At 49.6% G+C, this 24,059-nt stretch overlaps 1 protein-coding gene across 1 annotated transcript in view; it reads left to right on the forward strand.

Annotated features, from left to right (window-relative positions):
- The first annotated feature begins 15,688 nt into the window (after positions 1–15,688).
- UNC13A (unc-13 homolog A) overlaps positions 15,689–24,059 on the forward strand; it is a 64,767-nt gene continuing 56,396 nt past the window's right edge. Inside the window, exon 1 of the mRNA XM_077859453.1 lies at positions 15,689–15,878. Within this exon, the coding sequence (XP_077715579.1) occupies positions 15,857–15,878 (22 nt within the window). The 5' untranslated portion in view covers positions 15,689–15,856. The remainder of the gene's footprint in view (positions 15,879–24,059) is intronic.

The following is a 24,059-nucleotide window of genomic DNA, read 5'->3' on the forward strand; positions in this document are numbered from 1 at the left end:
ACTCCACTTCCTCTCCCTTTTTGGCCCTGGCATTCTTCCTCTATCCCAGTCCCTCCTTCTTAGCTCCCTCCCCCGTGTCCTGGCTGCCTGTGATTTCTTACATTATTGCTTTGAGCAATAATAGGACTGGGAGTGTCTATATCAGGCTCTATTTCCCCTACCAGGCTGGGAGTTGGAGGCCAGGCCAGTTAGAGGCCTCTCTGAGCCCTGGCCTTTTGTAAGACAAGGCTGAGCATCCTGGAAATGCATGATAAAGGCTTGTGGAATGGAGATGAAAAGCCCATTAGTCTACCACTCATTTATTACTTATTCCTTCATGTATATTTACTGGTTAAGACTTGAACCCAGGACCTTCTGACTGAAGTCTATGGTCTTCCTCCTGCCTACGGCTGTGAGTTATGACTGTTGCTATCAATTCTAGTTTGTCTTAAAGGGCCCTGATGTGTGAGGATGTGTCTCCACCAGGGTGTCTGACTTGGGAGGAAAGGTCCTCCCTAAGGACTGTGGGGGCTGATGTTCTGAATGTTCTGGAGTCCTAAGGTTTTTCTGTCATCCAGGTTGATGATGCTTGTATGGGAAATGTGGGGAGCATTTCCCCAGGGATGAAGCATCTGGGTTATCACTTCTGAAATCCCAGGCAGCAGACTCAGGTTACTTCCTTCCTGCCTTTGTCTCCACCCAGCTCTATGCCTGTTTCAAGGTCATCTGTCCCTAGAGGGATCAGATGATACCATTTGTGGGGAAAAATGGAACTCAGCCTTCAGGACTGCTGGGCACTTTTGTTTTCTTACCCTGGCAATTCTTTTCTCTTTTTAACATTTTTCTTGAGGCTTAACATAAGGCATGGTCAAGTTCACAAGTGTCAAAAGTGGTGGTTGACAAGGGCGATGGCACTCTGGTCAGGATCTAGGATATTCCCAGCTCCTGGCAGTTCCCTGGACTCTACAGTTGACACTCCCCTCTCTCAAGGCAACCACTGCCCCGACCTCTGTCATCATAGGTGAGTTTTACCTGGTTCTAAACTTCACATAAATGGGATCACAGAGGATGGCCACTCTTGATTCTGGTTTCTCTTATGGTAAGGGGCACGCATTGGTCCTTTTCATGGCTGCGTAGCATTCTTAGGGAATGCTTTTTTTTTTTTTACGTTGTGGTAAAATACATACAACATATAACTTCTTTTAACCATCTCAAAGTATATAATTCAAAGACAGTACAATGTCATGCAACCTTCACTAATACTAGCTCCAAACAACTTGCATCCTCTTAAAAGGAAACCCTGTTTCCATTCCATTCCCTCAGCCCCTGGCAACCACTATTCTACTTTCTGCCCCTATAGATTTATCTGTTCTGGACATTTCATACACTGTGTGGCCATTTCTATCTGGCTTCCTTCCCTCAGCATATTGTTTCAAGGTACATCCATGTTGTATCCACGTCTGACTACTTTATTCCTTTGTATGGTTTTACTACATCTTGTTTATCCATTCATACATTGGTGGATGCTGGAGTTGTTTCTGCCTTTTTGCTATTGTGACAAGTGCTGCTGTGAACATTCATGGATACGTTTTTGTTGAATACCAGCTCTCCATTCCCTTGTGTATAAGCCTGGGAGTGGAACTGCTGGGTCACATGGTAATTCTATGTTTAGTTTTTTTGAAGAACTGCCAGAGCATTTTCCACGGCGGCTGCACCATTTCACATTCCTGTCAGCAATATATGAGAGTTCCAATGCCTCTGTGTCCTTGAAAACACCTGGATTTTATCATCACCATCATTACTATTATTGTTATTAAAACCTCTGGGTACCACTTTTTCACTGTTTGTCCATTTCCCCTGTCGGTGGACATTTGGGTTGTTTCCAATTTGGGGCTATCATGGATAAAACTGTTTTGAACCTTTTTTGTACATGTCTTTTAGTGACTATACCTCATTCTCTCCCAGTAAATGCCTAGGGGCAGGATGGCTGGGAGATGGGGTAAGAGATGGCCAGACTGTTTTCTCAAGGGGTTGGTGAGGAAGTCTGTGCTACATCCATCCTCACCAATATTTCAATTTCAGCCTCTTTAGTATTTGCCTTTCTTTCCTCCTTCTATCCCTCTCACCAGTGCCGTACATCTGTGGCATCCATTAAGCATGTGTGTTAAGAACCCTAGTTCTGGGTGCTGGGAAGGGGATCATAACTGTGGTCCTAGGTGCACATCACTTCCAGTCTGGGCCTGAAGGGAGCCTGAAGTCCCTGGGACTGTATGCTTTATGTGTTCATTTCACCCTTGCAACAATTTGTGTTTATTCTCTGAGTAAACATATTTAATAAATGGACAAGTGAGATTTGGAGAGGTCAAGGAACAGATTCAGTGTTTAGCACCCTGGCCGGGATGTGAAACCCAGGACCTCTGATGCCAGGCCCTGCAATATTCATTCATCATTCATTTGTTCATTCATTCCTCTGCAAGCAATTTTTTAACAACTTCCTGTGCCCCTGAGAGGTCTCAGTCCTGGTTCCCAAGGAGATCTCAGTATGCCGGAGAAAGAGCTATCCATAGATGTTCCCCCAGCCCTGGGGCGACAGGGTTGGGCTGAAGGGTGGGTCCCAGAGCTGGAAGGGTTAGGAGTAGAGAAGTAAGGGCTTTGTCTGGGGAAACAGGGAAGGTATCCTTGAAAAAGAGACATTGGAGCGAGGCTTTTGAGGAGTGCACATAAGGCAGATGATATATTCATTAGTTCAACAAACACTTCCAGCCTGAATCCTCTGCGCCAACCTCACCCCAGCCTGGTCGCAAGAAGTCCCCAGGCTGGAGGAGTCAGAACCAGACACAGACTCCCCAAAAGGTCATGGATGAGCTGCAAGGAGAGGTGGAGTATAGAGATGCCCTGGAGGGGAAGGACATGGGTGATTTTCAGGGGCCAGCAGGTGTCTCCTGGATAGAAGCTGTGGCTCCAATTTGCTCTCCCAGAGCAGAAGCAGCAGGTACTGAATGTTTTTACTTTGGAATATATTGCTTGGGTTAAATGAGGCCAAGATGACATGGTTCTGCCCAGAGAGATGCTTGGGCCTGTTCCAAACCACTTCCTTGCAGTGGAGCTTGTTTCCCCAGGTGAAATATGTGGGAGGAAAAACAACTTTCCCCACCCCCACCTCCATGGGCCTGGTGGAGTGGTGGTGATGGAGGACTGATTTGTTGCTTGTGGATAGAGGTCCATGCATGTGAGATATTTGAGACCTGTGAGTAGAACAAGGAGGTCCCAACCAAACCTGGAGACATCTAGGAGGACTTCCCAGGGGAAGCAACACTTGAGTCAGAACCTGATGGAGGAGGAATTGGGACAAGTATGGGACAGTGCAAGGAGCACCTGAGGAGGAAGAGCATTTCCTGTGGAGGAAAACAGCATGTGCAAAGGCCCTGAGGCCAGAACAGACTGGGTGTGCAGGAAGACTAAGAAGACCACAGAGTGGCTGGATGGGGTAACTAGGAAATGCAAGAGGGTGTGGCCCGGGAGGCTTGTGGGGGTTGGGCCACACAGGGCCTCCGGGTCACAAGAAGGTGTGTGGATTTTAGTCTGAGGGCTCTGGGGACCCATGGACAGTGTGGGGGCAAAGGGGACATAGAATGTGAACTGTAAAAACAATCATGAGCTGGTTCCAAGCATTTTATGAGATCAATGTGCATCACTACCCATTCCGTTGTACAGGTGGGTAAGTGACGTGCCCAGCATCACACAGCACGTGGCAGACCTAGGATTTGAATGCCCTCAGTTTTGGAGGCTGGCTGGGCTCTTGAACACTTAGCTGGGAGCAGCCGGGTCCAGACGGTGGCCCGCTTGCCATCAGTTCATCGTGCCAAATCGCCAGGGTGCGGCGGCGGGAGGGAGGCAACTGTGAGTGGGGGAGGCTGCATTTTGTTCGTTCCTAGTCCAGTCCTCCGCGAGGACCCTCAGCCCCACCCGCAACTCCCCCCCAATCCACGCAAAGGCGCCGCCTGAAATGGCGATTTCCTGCGCTCGGCTCCCACCTGCCCCGGGCGCGCCCTAACTCCGCCCCCAGGGCGGATTGGACGAGGCCGCGCGGCGGGCGCCCAATGGTGGCTCAGGATGCAAGTTCCCGCCCCTTCCTCTCCCTCAGGCCACGCCCCCAGCCCCGCCTCCGGGCCGGCCCTGGGTCGTGAGCTGGTGGAGGGAGGTGGCTGGTTGGACCTGGTTAGGTCCCTGGGGGCTGCAGAGGACCTTGGAGTGGTGCTCCGAGCCAATATTGAGCACGTCATCTCCAGAAATGACGTGTGTCCCTTCCCTCCTCCCACACACGTGTGTGGAGCGCACACTGCGTGCCAGACCCTGTCCCAGGCCAGCAGCGGCCCTGCCTTGAGGAGCTCCCAGCTCAGTGTTCTCAAGAGGCCCGAGGGCTCCCTAATTGTTAATACTAGATTCATTCATTCATGATTCCGCTTGACATGTTTCAGGAGCACCTAAGCACGTACTATACACCAGGCAAAGGGGAGACAGTATTTTCTGGGATCTCGTCCTGGCTTTTAAGGAGCTTGCTGACCTGATTGGGAGACAGACAAGAAAACTGGTATGATGTGGAGAACACAGGGAGTTCTCCACCCAGCCTTGGGGGTCAAGGAAGATTTTCAGGAAGAGGGGGCATTTCAGCTGAGAGCAGGAAAGAAGGCAGCTCATCCAGGAGAAGAGAGAGGAAGGGGGTTCCTGGCGGTGGGAACAGCAGCGTGCAAAGGCCAGCAGGAGAGTTGTGTCGGAGGAATTAAAGACATCCAGGAGGACAAGTCTGGAGGAGGATGCTAGAGAAGATAGGGAGGCCAAGGCAGAGGGGGTGAGGCTGGGCGGGAGAAGGGGGGGCACAGAGCGACTGGAGCCTGGTGGGTGGGGGGAGAGAGAGAGAGAGAGAGAGGCAGAGACACAGGCAGAGGGAGATGCAGGCTCCATGCAGGGAGCCTGACGTGGGACTCAATCCCAGGTCTCCAGGATCAGGCCCTAGGCTGAAGGTGGTGCTAAACTGCTGAGCCACCGGGGCTGCCCTTTTTTTTGGTTTCTTAAGATTTTATTTATTTATTCATGAGAGACCCAGAGATAGAGGCAGAGACATAGGTAGAGGGAGAAGCAGGCTCCCTTTGGGGAGCTTATGCCGGACTCGATGCCAGGACTCCAGGATCACCACGTGAGCCAAAAGCAGAGGCTCAACGACGGAGCCACCCAGTCGTCCCTGAATTTCATCTTTGAAGCCCCGATCTGATCCAGAGCAGGAGGTGACCTGCCTGGGTGGCTTGCAGTCTTGGGAGCTGGTTAGAGGGGACAGAGATGGGTCCACCAGGCTTCCCACCCCAGGCAGCACCATGTCCTTACATCCACACCCGAACCAAGTCAGACAGTCACCGTCGTACTCGCATCTCCCATCCCACTAATGACTGGACAGGAAACACAAGGCTGAGGACAACACGGAGGTCAAAGGTTCACCCCCCAAGCCTGGTGGGTTTCAAATCCCAACTATGTCCCTCCCCAGCTTGTGACTGCTCCGTGCCTCAGTTTCCCCATCGTTTGAACCCCTATCATAACCGCCTTCACCTAGGAGGGTCTCTGTGGAGATTAAATGATTTAAAACGTGCAGGATCCAGCCCAGCATGTGCTAAACTCTCACCTGGTTAGCTATCCTGTAATTTATTGTTTTCCTTTGGAAATCGACTGGCCACAAGTAGCTCTCTTCAGTAGACAGCTGGCAGTGACCCAGCTGGGGTCTTCCCAGCAAGACCACATCCCACCCCAGACCTGTTTTCTGATGCATCAACTTTAATCCCAATAAAGCTGACGCCTGTTCCTGAACATAATTAAACATTGATTCATTTGAACTTTGCAGTTTACCTTTTGCATTCCGAATCAGTGTGTATGAGTCTCAACATTTTCAGAGGACCCTAGAGTCCTTGGGAATGCTGGGTGAGAGGGGTTGACACAGCCCTGCCTGACAGTGCCTTCATTGGTATTCCTAGAAGCATGAGAGCCCAAAGCCCTGAGTTCAAGTCCAGCTGTGCCTTATATTGCCTGTGTATCTTGGGCAAATACCTTGGTGTCTCTGATCTGCGGTTTTCCCATTTGTCAAAAGTGATAGCATCAAGGCCCCTAGTCGAATATTCTTAGCCCCTCATACCCCCCACTCCTCCACATCTGGGTACAAGTCCAGGTCATCTGTGGTGGGAAAGCAAGATCTGAAGGGGTGGCATAAATGAGGGTGCAGCCCTGGCCTGGGGCATGGCAAGGGATTTATTTGGGAGCAGTGGTGGCTGTGGGGGTTTGGAGGCTGGAGAGGGCAGAGGCTCCAAGTTCCTACTGATCGCTCCCCTGAGCTGGACCCAGGGCCAACAGTGGACGAGCCTCACATACTCTTGACATTCTCACATTGGGCATAGAACCACCTTGGCTCCCAGAGTCCTTTGTTTGTGCTTCAGTTTTCCTCATCTGTAAAATGGAAATGATTGTACATACCTGTGGGATGGCGTGTAAGGTACACAGGAAGAGCTCAATAATTGTTGAAGGGAGTCCTTGTTTTGTTTTAAACTATCATTCTAGGAGGATTTGGGAGTATAGGGATTAAGGATCCCAGTGACCTGCCTAGATTTGAATCCCAACTCTGCCTCTCACCTGCTGTGTGACCTCGGGCACATGGCTTACAGTTTTGCTCTGTTTCCCTCTCTGTAAAATCAGTTAAGGGGATTAAAGGAGTGAACACTGGTAGAGTTCTGCGCAGTCCCTGGCTCCCTTTGAGAGGGTCCCTGACTCTTGAGAGGGTCCTTGCCTGCAAGTGGCCGGCTTGCAGCCTTGCGATCGCCCTTCGGCCCAGTGCTGCCACCTGCTGGTACTCTGGAGGTGTGAGCTGAGCCCCGCTCCCACTCCCTCTGGACCTATCGTATCTCTTGATCCAATCATCCTTTTATATTGTCCGCCCTCCTCAAGCCAGTCCAATTCCTTGCTTCTTTGAATGAGTCCCTTGCTAGAGCCCTGCAGGTCACGGCTGGGACCTTGCAAAGGGCCAGCACCGCCCTCGTCCCATTAGTTCTCTAGAAAATAATTACTGTTTTTAATCCCTGTTTTATGTGATAAACTGAGGTTGCCCTCATTGATTTCTCTTTGTGACCACTGGCCTGAGGGTCCCAAGTAGATCCAGCAAGAGGTCCTCAGAGCCTCAGAGCATTTGCATTCACAGTGCCCTTTGCTGGGAATGCCCTTCCTCCAATTCCTATTGTCCCTAGCAGGATGTCCTCGCTCTACAGCTTCCACTCTTCCAGCAATAGTTTCCCAGCATCCCAAGCAGAGCCTCCTTCCCTCTAATCCCTCTCCCTTCCTTTGTCCATGCCCTGCCCTTAGATATTGGGTTCTGTTGCCCCACATCCCCTTCCAGACTTCAGATGGTCCCCCAGACCCTGGGCATTACATGCACATGGGTATGGATCCAGGTTGTGTTCATTGAATGAATGATTACACAAACAACTGTATTAAAGAAATGGCTTATTCTGAGAGTTGGTACAGCTTCATTTCACACCCTTCCAACCTCTCAGGAACTCGGTCTTCCTGTCTATAAAATGAATATACTATTGCACCCACTTTATGTTTCAAAGGATTGGGGGAAATAGCACTTATCAGGCATTCAGCACATTGCCAAGTACACAGTAGGTTTTCTGGAACCATATGAGTACTGCCTTTCTTTCCACTCAGGACACCTTTGAACGCAGCATCACCTACTTCTATCTACTTCATCTCCCTCAGTACTCCTCCACCCCCACTCACTCCACCCCAGTACCCTAGGCCATTGACCACAGAAATGTGGGGAGAAGAAGATAAGAGTATATGGTAATCACAAGGGCTCTGAATTCCATGTTCCCTGCTCTTACCATTGCCTGTTGCCCTGATATCAGGGACTATAGTTGGGGATGGACAAACATGTGGAAGTGGACCCCTCGGTTTGAAGTCTTGGTTTTGGTCCTGGAGGCCAGGTGGCCCTTCATGCTCTGTCTACATTCTGGCCCCAAGTGGCCACACTCCATCTCAGGTTGATTCTATCCCATTTGTATCACCAGCCCAACCTATCCTCTGCGTATCAGACTCAAATATCCAACTGTACTGGGTATTCTCATTGGGCGTCTTGAAGGCATTTCCAGCTCAGCAAGTCCAAAGTACAGACCTGTTTTTCACCCCAAGATCTGCCACTTCTCCATCAATATGATGGATGGCTTCACCATCTCCCAGCCTCCCAGACCCCAAATCTGGTCTCATTCTTGTCACTTCTCTTCCCTTATGCCTGCTTGTCCAGTTCATTGGCTGGTCCTTTAGGCTCAGACTCCAGAATGAACCTGAACCATTCCTCATTCTCATAGACCCTGTCATCTGCCATCTGGATGCTGCCCTGGCCTCCTGTCACCCACACTCCTGTCCCAACCATCCCTGCTCCCTTGGCAGTCTCAGACGGATTTTTTTAAATTCAATTAGCCAACATATAGTACATAATTAGTTTCAGATGTAGAGTTCAGTAATTCATCAGTTGCATATAATAGCCAGTGCTCATCACATCACATGCCCCTCTTAATGCCCATCACTGTCACCCCAATCCCCCCCAATCCCCCAACTCCCCAGGGATTCTTTTTTTTTAAAGATTTTATTTATTTTTTCATAAGAGACATCAAGAGAGAAAGAGAGGCAGAGGCATAGGCAGAGGGAGAAGCAGGCTCCATGCAGGAAGCCCTATGCAGGACTCGATCCTGGGACTCCAGGATCATGCCCTGGGCCGAAGGCAGGCACAAAACCGCTGAGCCACCCAGGGATTCCCTGGAATCTTAAATCATAAATCAGGGCAGCCCTGGTGGTGCAGCGGTTTAGCGCTGCATCTCTATGAATAAATAAAGTAGAATCTTTAAAAAAATCATAAATCAGATTGTGTTCCTTCTCTGCTCAAAGCTCTCTCATGGCTCCCATTGCCCTTTGAATAAAACCCACACTCTTCCCTGTGGCCAGGAGACCCCACATGATCTGTACCTCTGTATCCCTGCCCATCACCTCCTCCTTCCTTTCTCCCTCCCTCCCTCTGACATACTAGCTCATTCACATTTATGAAATACCTACTGTGTGCTTAACCATTCTTGGTACAGGGTGGTCGCCGCCCCCCCTCCCCCACCAGTGCAGGTGGGGCATTAGTAAGGAGTCTGGGGGTGGGGGAGACATGGGTAAGAATGAGGCCTCAGTGACAATAAGATGCCTATAGAGCCTCAGGTCCTGCTGGACTTATGTTCTTCCCCAAAAAGTAAAGGCCCAATCTCTCCTTCTCATTCACAGTCTCTCTCTCTTTATTTCTCTCTCTGTCTCTGCATCTTAGACCTTTACCCATATCCCAAGCCTCTCACTCATCTTCCTTTTCTCTCACTCTATTCCAGCCACACCAGCTTCTTTGATATTCTTCTAGTACACCAGGCATAGTCCTACCTTAGAGCCTTTGCACCTGCTCTGCTGTCTTGAATGACCCTCCCCCAACTCTCCCCAGGCCTGGTCCTTCTCCTCTGGGCCTCAGCTCATGTGCTATCTCCTCCCCAAGGCAATTATCCCATCCTCCACCATTCCTTTCTATCAGGGGACCCTCCTCATATTCTTCATAATTTTCCTTGATTTCTTCTGTGTATGTTTACTTGTTCGTTTCCAACTTTTGTACTAGAACCCATGTCACCCAGTGGAACCTGCTGATAAGAGTAATTCTCAGCATCCAGATGGTGCCAGCAAATGCTTGCTGAACAAATTGATTGACATCTGATTCATATCTTTCCCCCCTGTGGAGCTTTGTACAGTGCCAGAAACATCAGACATACCCAGTAAAGATTGGGAATTTATTCGATGACCAAGCATGGTTGCCCTGGGTTTGGGGCTCTAGAAGCAGCTCTGCTCATTCCCCATTAAAAAGTTGAGCTCGGGGATCCCTGGGTGGCTCAGCCGTTTGGCGCCTACCTTTGGCCCAGGGTGCGATCCTGGAGTCCTAGGATCGAGTCCCGCGTTGGGCTACCGGCATGGAGCCTGCTTCTCCCTCCTCCTGTGTCTCTGCCTCTCTCTCTCTCTATGTCTATCAAAAATAAATGAATAAATAAATAAATCTTTAAAAAAATAAAAATAAAAAATAAAAAGTTGAGCTCAATAGGTGCTGTGGGTGGGGCTATGCTAAAGCTCTTGGGATAGGAAATGGACAAGTTTGGGCTGTTGGGGATTGCCAGGAGCTCACTGGCTGGGAGGTGTGTGTGTGTGTGTGTGTGTGTGTTTGTGTGCACATGTGCACGTATGAGTTTCTTCCTTTTCTTCCTTGTGTGTGTGCATGGACTTGTATTTCTCACCAGTCTGTGTACTATCTGCCATTATATGTGTCTTTCAATGACTTTTCTCTGTGGATTCCATAAGATGGTAAAGAGAGTGAAACATCAGAAGCCAAGAGAAGAGAGATGGAAAGACAGAGAGTAGTATGAATTTGCAGAAGATCTGAGTGTAGATGCATAGTAAGAGGAGTCAGGGAAGGAAGGGGCTGCAGAGAAGAGAGTGCAAGAGAAAGATGGAGGCAGCATGGCATAATTAAATAGAGGGCTGAGATAGCTCAAATAAATAGCTTTGGAAGTAACAGAGCTGTTGGTGGAGCAAAATGGGCCAGTGGGGTTTAAAAATTAATTGGATCCGAATGATCAATTTATCAGAGGCTTTGGCAGATAGAGGGGGATAACTTATGAGCAAAAGAGAGAACAGGAGAGATTAATGCATATCAAACATTGAGAGAATATAATTCACATTAACAGATTAAAGAGGAAAAGTTATACGGGCAACCCAATTGATTCAGGAAATGTAATTGCTAAAATTTGCCACCCATGTTTGATAAAAGCAAAAAATCTTAGCAAAATGGAAATAGAAGTGGACCTCTTTAACTCGATTTTCTATTAAAACCCCCCAGCAGATATCACATTTAGCAGTGAATATTGAAATGTTCTCTTTAAGCTGGGCAGACAAGGCAAGGATGTCAGTTACCATGGTATCTGAGATTGTACTGAAGGCACTGGCCTGCATCCTAAGGCAGGAAAAAGAAACGAAAGTTCCAAGAACTGGTATGGAGGAAATAAAATTGTCTTTTATTTTCTTAACTGCAAAGGAAAAGATTAAGTTGAAGAATTTTATTTATTTATTTATTTATTTATGATTATTTATTTGACAGAGAAAGAGCATGAGCAGGGGGAGGGGCAGAGGGAGAAGCAGACTCCCTACAGAGCAGGGAGCCCAATATGGGGCTCAATGCCAGGACCCTGAGATCATGAGCTGAGCTAAAGGCAGATGCTTAACCGACTGTGCCACCCAGGTGCTCCTAAATTGAAGAATTTTAAATTAAATCCATAGACACAGAAAGCAGATTGGTGGTTGCCAGGGCCTGGGAACAGGATATGGGTAGAGACTGCCAATGGGGATATGGTTTCCTTTTGGGGTGATGGAAATGTTTTATTACTAGGTAGAAGTAGTGGTTGCACAACATTATAACTGTAAAAAATTGTACACTTCAAAATGGTTAAAATGGTAAATTTTGTTATGTGTATTTTACAGCAATAAAAAAATTTAAAATTAAGTGCTTCCTAGATACTCCTGCTCCAGGAAATGAAGCATAATTCCTCACCATGAGGGTGGGCTGGGCTTAGTGATTTGGTTATAAAGAGCAAAATAGGAAAAGATAAAAAGAATAACTTGACAGTGGATAAACTTGGCAGACAGCATGGGAGATGGCGTTTGCCCAGCTTGGCAGATGATCAAAGTTAACATCCCCTGTGATGTCATGTAGGCATCAGGGACCTTTGGTGACAATGAAGGAACCTGATCTCTGTGATCTTCCCCCTAAAGTCCATAACCCCAGTCTAATAATGAGAAAACATTAGATAAGCCCAAATCAAGGGACTGTCTGCAAAATTCCTGACGAGTACTCTTTAAATACATTGAGGTCATAAATGATAAGGAAAGACTAAGAACTCACAGATAGGCGGAGACCAAGGAGATAGGATAATTAAATATAATGTAGGACCCTGGATTGGATGTTGGACTAGGAAGAGAACATTAGTGGAATGCTGTGAAACACAAAGTTTACAATTTAGTTAATAATAAGTGCAAATGTAAATGTTTTACTTTATTTTTAAAGATTTTATTTATTTATTTATTTATTTATTTATTTATTTATTTGAGAGAGAGAGCACAAGCTGAAGGAGAGGCAGAGAAAAAAGCAGGCTCCCTGCAGCCCCCACAGTGTGGGACTCCATCCCAGGACCCTGGGATCATGACCTGAACCGATGGCAGATGCTTAACCACTGAGCCACCCAGACACCCCTAAATTTTTCCTTTTGACATGTATCTCCTGTAACCACATGTTAGATGGCAACGTTAGGGCAAGCTAGGTGAAGAGTATACAAAAACACTCTATATATTTTTTAATTAAATATTTTATTTATTTATTCATGAGAGACACAGAGAGAGAGAGAGAGAGAGAGAGAGAGGCAAAGACACAGGCCTAGTGAGAAACAGGCTCCATACAGGAAGCCCGACGCGGGACCCGATCCCGGGTACCCAGGATCACACCCTGGGCAGAAGGTGGCGGTAAACCACTGAGCCACCCGGGCTGCCCCAAAAACACCCTATACATTTTTACAACTCAATACCTCTACAACTTTTCTGTATATCTAAAATTTTTCCAAAATATAAAATTTATTTTTGGGATCCCTGGGTGGCGCAGAGGTTTAGCGCCTGCCTTTGGCCCAGGGCGCGATCCTGGAGACCCGGGATCGAGTCCCACGTCGGGCTCCCGGTGCATGGAGCCTGCTTCTCCCTCTGCCTATGTCTCTGCCTCTCTCTCTCTCTCTCTGTGACTATCGTAAATAAATAAAAATTTTTAAAAAATATAAAGTTTATTTTAAAAAATTAAGAGCTTTTGTTTAGAAAATGATACCAGAAATAGAATGAAAACAGGACACAAAATTGGAATTTTTTAAAAGTACACATTAAACCAACAAAGGATTCATATCATTTTTTTAAGGAGTCATATCTAATAAGGTTAATGAACTACACATCAGTAGGAAATTATTATTATTATTTTTTAAAATATTTATTTATGAGAGACACAGAGAGAGAGACACAGAGGCAGAGACACAGGCAGAGGGAGAAGCAGGCTCCATGCAGGGAGCCCGACCTGGGACTTGATCCCGGGTCTCCAGGATCACACCCTGGGCTGAAGGTGGCGCTAAACCGCTGAGCCACTGGGGCTGCCCCAGTAGGAAATTATAATCACATTTCATTTATTTTTTAAAGATTTATTTATTTATTTATTTGAGAGAGAGTAAGAGAGCATACAAAGCAGGGAGGGGCAGAGGGAGAGGGAGAGAGAATATTAAGCAGACTACCCTGCTGAGCTGGGAGCCCAGTGATGCCGGGCTCTATCTCACAACCTTGAGATCATGGCCTGAGCTGAAATCAAGAGTCAGACGTCCAACCTACTGAGTCACCCAGGTGCCCCAATAGTCACATTTTAAAAAATGGATAAAAAGGGGCGTCTGGGTGACTTAGTTGGTTAAGACTCCGACTCTTGACTTTGGCTCAGGTCGTGATCTCAGGATTGTGAGATTGAGCCCTGTGTCAGGCTCCATGCTCAGCATAGAATCTGCTCGAGATTCTCTCTCTCTCTCTCCCTTTCCATCTACCCCTTCCCCACTCTGCTCACATGTACTCTCTCTTTCTCTAAAATAAATAAATAAAAAAAAAATCTTTTTAAAAATGGATAAAAAACTTGAACAAGCATTTCACCCTAAGTAGAAATCAATAATTACGTGAAAAGGTCCCTCTCAAAAGCAATAAGAAAGCAAATCAAAACCAAAATGAAGCACCAGTTCTCCCCCTCCATTTTGGCATGATCCAAAAACTGAGAGTATTCCAAGTGTTGATAAGGGTGTGGAGCAACTGAATGCTTATATGGTACGGGTGTGATAAAAATAGTTGGAGGCATGTCAAAAAACAATTTGATGTTATCTCGTGAAGCTGAGCGTGTGGGTGTCCTATGATCTAACTGTCTAATCCATGTGCACCAGCCTACATTTCTGAGAATGATTATAAAAGTTTTTTTCTAAATAAACTCAAAGTGGAAGCAATCTTAAGGTTCCCCAACTAGAAGATAGATAAATAATCAAAAGTATAGTAAATCCAGAGGATACTGTAAAGCAGTGAAAAATTCATGTATTACAGCCCCATGCAGAAATGTGGATGAATATCAGCAAAATCATGTTGAACAAACAGAAAAGGTTAGTAAGATATGTAATAATTTTATTCTAGTTACATAAAGTCCAAAAACACACAAAACTAAACCACGTGTTGTTTGTTGATAAATATGTGGTAAAACTGTACAGAACTATTGTTCTATTTAGAACAAAAAACAAAATTTGGGATAGTTCTTTCTGAGAGGAGGGACAATGAGATAGAGGAGAGGCCATGGGGTCTTTGTGGTGATAATGTTCTTTATTCAAGCGTGTCATTGCTACCCCTTATTCCTTACCTAGAGATAATTGATACGTAATAGAAATTGAAAAAGCAGTGAGAGTTAACAATAAGTGACAATATACATTACTATTCCAAGTTCTTTCAGGTATTAGCTTACATAACATCTGTAATTCTGTGAGGCAAGTCCTTTTATTGTCCCCATTCTGTGGATAGGGAAAATGAGGCATAGAGTGGTCACATGACCACTTGCCCAAGATCATGTTAGGGATTAGAGACAGAGTTGGGTTTTAAGTATAGGCCTCATTTGCAACTGACAAGTCGTATTCATTCTGTATTCATGAAGCTCCTTCACGTGTGCTGGGGGCAAAGGACTCTGTGGGGTTCAGCTTCTAGTGCCATTCTACATAATGAAGATGACACAGTGAACAGGTTTGTAGGACACTGGCACACATGGAACTGCCCAGGTAGATAAGTGGGGACAGGGCTAGAGAGCAGAGATGTGTGGGGGTCAGGGCTGAGCCAGGGGAAGAGTTGGGGGGCTGGGGGAGTCCAGAAGACAGGGTCAGTTTGGGGGAGTCAGGGAAGGCTTCCAGGAAGAGGGGGTGTTCAAACTGGGTATTGATGGATGAATAGGAGTTTGTTAGTTACACAAGGGAGTGAAGGATGGAATCCTTCAAGGATGGATGAGTGTGTGCAAAGATCCACAGGCTGAGTGGCTTAAAGAGTGAAACATACTCAGAAGGAGGCCTAGACAGGGAGTGGCAGAGACAGAGACTGGATAGAGAGAGGCTCAGAGGGAGACACATGACCAAAAGAGACGAGGAGACAAAAAGAGTAACAGAGAGACGCAGGGAGAGAAAGAGAGAGAGAAACAGGCAACAAGACAGACACAGAGTTAGAGGCAGAGGAAAAGAGGGAAAGCCAAGAGACAGCAAAAGACTCAAGAGAGAGCCAGAGAACCCACAGAGAGACTCCAGGAGAGATGGCAACACGCAGAGCCAGTAGGGAGGCTGAGGCTGAGTGGGGCCGTTCTCTGTCCTTTCGGTCCCGGAGCCCTGGGGGCGGGGAGCCCCCACCCGGCGCCGGCCCTTTAAAGCCCCCCCAAGCCTGCAGCGCCCCCGCCCCATCAGGCGTCCCCGGCTCCGCCCGCCGGCCCCACAGCGGCACCACGTCAGGAGCTGTCCGCACCCCCGGTGCTGAACCAAGATGGCCGGCGGCGGAGGCCGGGCCCCGGCGTGAGCTGAGCGCGGGCTGCAGCCCCGGCCATGCCCCAGCCCAGGGGCTGCTAAGCTCTGCCTGACGGAGCCGGCCCGCCGGCGACCCCGGAGACATGTCTCTACTTTGCGTAGGAGGTAGGAGGCGAGGCCGTGGGGCTGGGAACCCGGACTGGGCTCGGGGTCCGTGTGGATGCGGCTGGGCTCCAGAGAGGATGACCCGAGTCCACGCGGCTGGACTTTTGAGAGGGGCGCTAACCCTTGTAGACGCGTCAGGGCGCCGGAGGGGGTGATCCGTGCAGATGTAGCTGCATTTTCAGGGGGTCCTGGTGGGGGTCGCTGGGGGTCCTACGGACGTGGCTGAAAGCGGAGGCCCATGTGGACGCCAGCAGGCACCTGAGCCTCTATCCGGATCCCTAGTCTAGACTGGGGAGTCTGTGTAGACCAGGTGTGGAAGAGCTGGGTTGGGTAGTTCGAATGGGTCCTGTAGGGTACTTGGAAGGAGTCCTGTGCAGTGAGCTGGGCTGTGGGTTCTCAGCGACGTGGACTGGGCTCCGAATTCGAATTCGAAGAGGAGTGCAGAGGGAGGGGTCTCCAAGCCCTGGGCACGTAAGATTTGGGTAAGGAGACTTGACCATCAGGACCTCGGGGAGCTCTAGGAATCTTCCAGCCTTGGGTGTGAGGAGTCCTGCGGAGGGGCTGGGGAAGACCCCTCCGTCCTGAGAGGGTTGTGATTGGGGTCTGGGGGCGCTTTTCCCGTTAACTCTTCGGACTCCCGAGTGGGGGCTGGGGAAATCGCCTGAGGGCCTCCCCACTCCCCGCCCCCTCCAGCACTCTGGGAACGCGTAACGGGCGGGCCTTCTTCGTCGGGAGCCGACCCCTCCAGGGTGCAGTGCCCGTCTGCGCCCCTCCCGGCATGCTCACCTCACCCACTTTGCGCCGAAGGGAGGGAGAGAGAGGTGGGGTGGAGCTATTTTGGGGCCTGAACGCCATCTGCACCGAGGCCCACGCCCAGGCCCACACTCTGCGTTGGGGTTGGGGGGGAGGAGAACGACACAGGAGGGGGGCATGATCCCTGCCCCTCACTTCCGAGGCTGGAGTGGGAGTGAAGTCAGCCCACCGGTCAGGCGTTCCGGGCATTCCTGCTGAGAACTCAGGCTCTGGGAGACCTTAGGCGGCGGCGGTGGTGGCAAACAGGGGCTCAAAGCTTATAGAGGTCTCAACCTTGGGTTTCGAGGACTGGGGTCCATCCCCCCTCATTCACACCTACTCGCCCCAAGAAGGCTGAGGTCGGGAAAGAAGTGTGATGGTCAGGCCTGAGATGTCAGGCTTCGGGAGATCTTAGGCAGCGGGGACTGTGTTTGGACAGAGAGAAAGAGAGAGAGAGGGAGAGCTGAACCCCGGTTTCCGCCTGGACCCCAGGGAACAGGCCCAGAGCTGGGAACCGCCCCCGCCGCCCCTCCTCCTTCCTCCCCTCCCCCTCTGTCTCTCCATTCACAAACCCGGCCCCGCCCGCCGGCTCCCTGCCGCGGCGACTTCCAGAGTGCTGTCGCGCGGGGCTGGGCAGGCGTGGACGCGGGTGTTCTTAAAGGGACAGGGACCTGCTTTCCCTGAGCTCATTCCTGACCGTGGCTGATGGCGACAGAAGGGCCTATAGATTGAAAGCAAACTACCCCCTGACCTATGGAGTTAAGGGAATGGGGAGGTGGAGAGGACCCCCTGGAACCGCCACGGGCTAGGCCTAAGAGAAGGCCGAGGTGAACGTCCAAACCGTGTATTGGCTTCTCTTCCCCTCCTCTAAGTCGTCTAGCAGTGAGGGCGGGGCGGGGCGAGGGGCTGGCCCGGGAGGAGGGGGCCCACGTGAGTGTTCCTGGCTGATTCTCTCCTCTGCTCCTCCCACCCCACCCCATCCTGCCTCACACCCTCCAAGTTGGGTTCCTCTGGAAGGTTTGCCTAGTTGTGTGTGTGTGAGGGAGGGTGAATCTCACCCTTCACTCTGACGCAAACTGGAGGCTGGACTGCGGGGGTGGTGCGAAGGGAGGGGGGAAATAAGAAGAGTGAGGCTTCCAGAAATGGAGGCCTGGGGGAAGAATTGTGTTGGATGATTCTGTGGAACTTACAGGAAGGGAATCACCAGCAGAGTGGAGGGGTGTTGCTGGGAGGGGCAAGGCCATGGGTGGGGTGGGAAGTAAAGCCCTGAGATATATGAGGGATGGAATAACGCTGGGAGAAGCAGAAGGGGAGATCAGAGAAATGGAGAGAGGGTGAAATACAGGGAGGGATGGTGCCCAGAGTGGAGAGGCCAGGGGGCTGAAGGGGTGAATGGGAAGGGAGAGGGGGTAGGGGAGCAGTGGAGCTGGGCTGAGAGGGCTTTCCATGGATCTGAGCTTATTCTTGGGGATGGGGAAATACCTACATCCCCAACCAGAGGCGCATTTACGTTTGCCCATATCTGTATACACATGCACTGAAACGTTCATACACACACTCATTCCATGTGGACAGAAATGCCCAGGATCCACTATGGCTCCAGGAAGACCACATGCCTGTGAATGCAAGCTCATGGACACATGTGCACATTCATATGTGAACACACACATGTATACAGAACACAGCCATTCTTCCACACAGAAGAAATATATGCATGTGTGTCCACCTGCATGTTTGAGGACATGGATGTATCCAAACATGTTTGATCTACTCATGCCCTGACATACAAGCATGTACTTATGGAAACCCGTTAGGGCCCCCAATCCCAAAAAATACACATGTGTACACACAAGCACATGCCAAGGCCACGTGTATATGTGCATGATGACACTTGCCTGGACATTCAAAGCAGCCCCTTTGAGCAGGTGAATGATGATGTATACACACAAGTAAATAAATACACTTTCCATACAAGTGTATAACACGAACACATATACACACACCATGACATATGTTTCTAATTAACATATCACCTGCAAGCCCTCACATACCTAAACTCATGCATACTAGCATGTCCCACATACTGTCCCACATACTGCACCCCCAACACATGTACAGATCATCACCTGCATTCAGAGGGTATAGGTAAGCTTATGACCTTATACACACACACATACACGTACACATACACCTGCCTGCCCTGGTAACGCTAGCAAATACACACAAATGCAAACTCTTGCATACATACCTGACAGCAACACATAGGAGACCACCTTTTACAGGTCTTGCCTCTGTCCCCTCTCATTTCTTTGTCTACTTGGAGTCCCATTGCCTCCTCCGCCCACCATCCACTTGCTAGGGCTTGGCAGAGTCCTGAGGCTGCAAATACCAAGTGTCACCTGGTTCCTCCACGAATTCATTCATATATTTACTCAGCAAGAATTAGTTGAGCACCTACTCCATACTAGGCACTGTTTCTGGAGACCCAGGGCTATTCCTGGCCTCATGCTGGAAGGGTCAGAGTGGGAGGGACAGGGACAATCTGAGGGAACCAGGGAAGGTGGTGTCCAGGGTTCTGTTCCTTTGGGAAACCTCCTTTTACCCACCCCCACCCTCACCCAACACTTGCCTGTGTTTCAGAAGATGAGGGGGAGCTAAGCAGAAGGGACATGGTGCTCTAGGTGGAGGGAATAGCACACACGAAATCATAGTGGTGGGAATGCTGGTCTAGAGCTTCCTATATGCCTTACAGCATTTTGCCGGGCCACTCAACGTTTTTAAAGGCTCCATAAATATTTGATGAATGAATATTGCATATAATTAGCAGATGCATGTGAGGGTGAGTTTGCCTCAAAACTAATAATATCAACAACAAGCCCCATTTATCCAACAGTCTACAAGTATGGTGTTGACGACTTTAATCTCCATTGCCTTATTTAATCCTCACAGGCACCCATTTTATAGATGAGGAAAACTGAGGCTCAGGGAGGTTCAACAACTTGCTTAGTGCCACAGAGCCAGAGAGGTAGCTGTCTGACTCCACGGCTTACTGGGAGTTGGGGGTGAAGGTTGAGCTTCTTCTTGGAAGAGGGAAGCCAAGTAAGTCCGTTTCATGGGTTAAGAATCTGTCCTGGAATCACCTTCCTTCACCCACTCAATAAAGAGACGTGTCATTTCTCCCCATTCACTGTGGCTTTTCCTCTCTCCTCTCCCAGGAAGGCTTCACAAATCCCTCTGCCCCTGGCTGCCCTGTTTCTGATACCATGTAGCCAGGGGAGTGGGTATCTGGGTCTTTGCTCTCACTATACTCATAGGATAGTCTCCAGGGTTGGCTCTGATTCATCTTCAGGGCTGCAATCTTAGCCCCTTCCCTAACCTGTACCTCGCTTTCCTCCCACATATAATGGGCTTTCTCTGTGAGGTGCCAACCAGTATATCCCTGATCCAGAAGGCCTGGGTTTGAATCCCTAAAACCACCACTTCCTGGCAAGTCCTGTACCCTCTTCTTGCTCAGTGTGCCCATCTGTAGATTGGACACACTAATAACACCCATTGCTTAGGTTTGCTAGAACTCTCCAGTGAGATGAGGCACACAGAGCCCTTGGCCCAATGCCTGGCCTGTGGAAAGGTTCCGTAAGTGTGAGCCAATGACAGGAAAAATCAATGATGGTATTTTTATTAATGGGGACTAAAAGCTTTCTGGAAGGAGGTCCGTGGGTGTAGGACATTTCCTGAGAGCTCACTGCGTTCTCAGGCCTGAGGAGAGCTCCGTAGTATACAGGAGATAAAAAGGCGTGCCAAGTTCATTGGAGGTAAGCGGGCGGGGCCGGGGGTTCAGCACCGTGGACAGAGCAGGGACAGCGTGTGCCGCACCGTGGACAGCGCCCGCCCCGCCCGTGCAGAGGGGTCAGATCTCAGGACAGGGCCGTTGGAGGAGGAAATCACGTCATTATTTCACTGAACGCTATTTAATGAGCACCTACTATAGGTCAGGCTTAGTTCTAAGTGGCGGCATCTGGTAAACAACACAGAAAGAAATCCCTGTCAAGGGTCTTGGTGCATCTGTGTTTTACACTGAAGTCTTCTGTCGGGCTCTGGCTTATTTCTGTCAATGGAGGGTAAGCGTCCTTGCTCTCACATGAAAGCCAGTGGGGCCAGTGTCTTTATCACAAAGCTCATGTAGGCCATCGACATCACATATAAAACGGCTCAACATCTTAAAATCAATTTCTAAATTCTTAAAGATTTTATTTATTTTTTAAAGATTTATTTTTTTTTAAGATTTTATTTATTTATTCATGAGAAGCAGAGAGAGAAAGGCAGAGACACAGACAGAGGGAGAAGCAGGCTCCATGCAGGCAGCCCGACATGGGACTCTGGGACTTGATCCCTGGTCTCCAGGATCACGCCCTGGGCTGAAGGCGGTGCTAAACCCCTGAGCCACCCGGGCTGCCCAATTTCTAAATTCTTGATGTTTCCCTTCCCTCCTCCCCAGTCTTGTGTCTTCCGACACCCCATAAGCACATCACGAAGGGGGGCTTTCAGATGCTTCCCTCGGTTGGAATCTACTCTTCACCCGCCCCCATCCCAGACCTGGCAGGTCCTCGAGGAGGTGCCCAAAGACCGGAATTCACCTCAATTAGAATCTAGTGTCATCCAGACCCGGGGCACAACCAAATAATACAAATAGTAATGATCCTGGTAATGGTAATGGTAATTGTAAATATAGTGGTCATGAGAGTATAATAATGCCGGTTCTAATAATGATAAAAAATAGAAAGGGGAGCAAGAAGAGGAGAGAATAAGAGGGGAGGAGGTAGGGATGAAGGCTCTGCTTTGCTCCATTTCCCAGATGCAGAAACTGAGGCCCAGAGCCTAGCAGAGCCTGTGGGAGTCCCCGAGCCTGATCCCCTGCTCCCACCTTTCACCAATTCTGCCCTGGCCAGCAACTGCCTGTGTAACCACGTTAATCAGTCCTAATCAGTCCGCGCGGATGCTAATGGGCCCCCCAGGGCCGTGCAGGCAGTGGGCACCTCCCCCACCCGCCACTCCCAGCTGTCGCGTCGCCCACGCCCTCTGTGCCCACTTTATAAATAGCCCTGTGCGTGTGACCAGGAGCTCGCGGGGGGGGAGGGGTGGTGCTTCCGCCCCGGTGACCCCGATACTGCAGCTCCGTGCCAGCAGCGCCACGAGAGAGAGCAGGGGGAAAGTGGTAGAGCAGAGATGTGACGACTATGGTGGTGAAGGCGACAGTGACTCGTTTGCTGACAAGGAAGACAGAAGGAGAGGGACTTGGTTCCTTCTCGGAGCCCCACCAGCCCTTCCCTGAGCCCCCTCCTTCCTTTAAACCCCCTCCTCCTCTGAGCCCCTCCCCGATGACACCCGCTCCTCTGCCTTCCTCCACCAAGACCTTCCTCCAGCTCCGGAGCTTCCTTCCCTAGTCCTCTGCCCTCCACCCCTTGCTCCATACCCCACACCCCCTCTGCATCCTCCTCCCCATGCTGCCGAGCCCCTTCCTCAATTCCCCATTTCTCTCTGAGGTCCCCTCTCTCACCCTGAGTCTCCCCCTCCTCCCTCTGAGCTCCCAGTGATGAACATACACTGATGTCCTCATCCTGGACTCACTGAAGCAGCCTGGGAGCTAGAGCCTGGCCTCAGCTGTCAGAGCTAGAGCCCCCGGCAATCACTCCACTGCTGGTGGGCCCCCGTGGAGCTCATTACCTCTGGCCCACTGAGGCTTAAGGAGGAGGAAAGTGGGTAATCTGAGGGAGTGAGAACAAGACAGAGACTGAGACAGATGGGGGAGAAGGGGAGGAAGAGAAACAGAACCAGGAGGAGGGAGACAAAGAGACACTCCATCCCCCACCAGGAGGAGTTGGAGGACAGACCTTGAATGACTGACCTCCCCTCTGAGCTCTATCCCTGGTCTGTAAAAAGGGACACAGAGTAGGAGCTGCAGGCCAGGGCCCAGGCCAGGCTAGGCTAGACACCAACCAGCCCCACATCTCTCCCTCCAACCCTTGTCTCCCAACTCTGCCTCTCCTTTTTGCTGGCCCTCCCTAGTGGACATCTCCGTGTCTCTTTCTTTCTTTCTGTTTCTCTATCTCTGGTTCTCATGACTTGTCTACCCCCTCATCCTCCTCCCTCTTTTTATTTCTTTCCGCATGTTGATCCCTCCATGTGTTTGTGTCTTCCTCCCTGCCCAACCCCTGCCTCTGCACCACCATCACTTCCACTTTCACAGTCACCAGGTGTTACAAGTGGGAGCTCCCCGAGAAGGAAGGTCTGTAGTTCCTGCTGGGTACGGTCCTAAAGATCCCTGAGCTTCACGCAGCCCCAGGGGTGAGAGGCTGGGTGCTTGAGCTCCCTATGGGCTGAGTGGGGCTGAGGGTGTGAGGGGAGGCCAGTGGGATAGGAACTGAGCATGCCTTCAAGAGAGGGGCCTTTGCACTTGCAGCTATGTACCTTGAATGAGAAGGTGAGCAAGACAGCACATGATGACTGATTTTCAGATGCGAGAGAAAGGGAGACAGAGACACAGAGATAAAATACAGTGGGAGATAGAGAGGTAGAGGGAAAGCTAGATCTAGAAAAACAGAGAGAGATGGAGTGAGAGAGAGATGGAGGCCCAGAGAGGGGGATTCACTTGCCTAGGTTCACACAGCACTATAAGCAGAACCTGGCTTCACCTGATTCCATGCTGAACTGGCGCTCATCTCTCCCAATGTCCAGCCAAGGGCTCCCTCTGCACGCTAACCTCCCAAACCCAAATCTGGATGTGAGAGTATGATGTACAACCCATTTGCATTTCAAGTTTAGGTCTTCTTGGGAGGGGTGTTGGCATTGACATAGAAAGGTGATCGTTCTCTTTCCTCTGCAACTCTGGGGAGCTCACTTGGTGCTTCTGGAGGCCAATCCCCCCCACCCCACCAGACACACACACCATCTGTCCGCAACAGGAACAAACAGTATTTACTGAAAAGTATTTAGAACTACTCTACGTCCCCCACCCTTGATGGGAATTCTCTCTTCACCGGTTTCACTCGGGTGCTTTTGCAAGACAGAAATTCAAGCAACGAGGACAGACAAATGAACTCAAGATGGGAAGCCATGGCATTTGCCCAGAAAAGTGCTGAACTTGACTCTCAAAAGAAAAGAAAGAATAGAAACACAATTTTGCTTCCAGGAATTTATCCTTCAACTTACTTGCACGTACTCTTCAAGACACACCAAAAAACAGAACGTTTCCACAAAGCGTGTAGAATACTGTCATTTGTGTAGGAAATTACGCACACATGCATATGCGCTTGCTGAATCAGAAACTGTCTATCTCTAGCACTACGAGGAGCTGGTAGTGCTGATTGCACAGGGTGGGATCGTGAGGGTTGG

This window comes from Canis aureus, chromosome 19 (genome assembly GCF_053574225.1).
Source record: "Canis aureus isolate CA01 chromosome 19, VMU_Caureus_v.1.0, whole genome shotgun sequence".
NCBI lineage: Eukaryota > Metazoa > Chordata > Mammalia > Carnivora > Canidae > Canis > Canis aureus.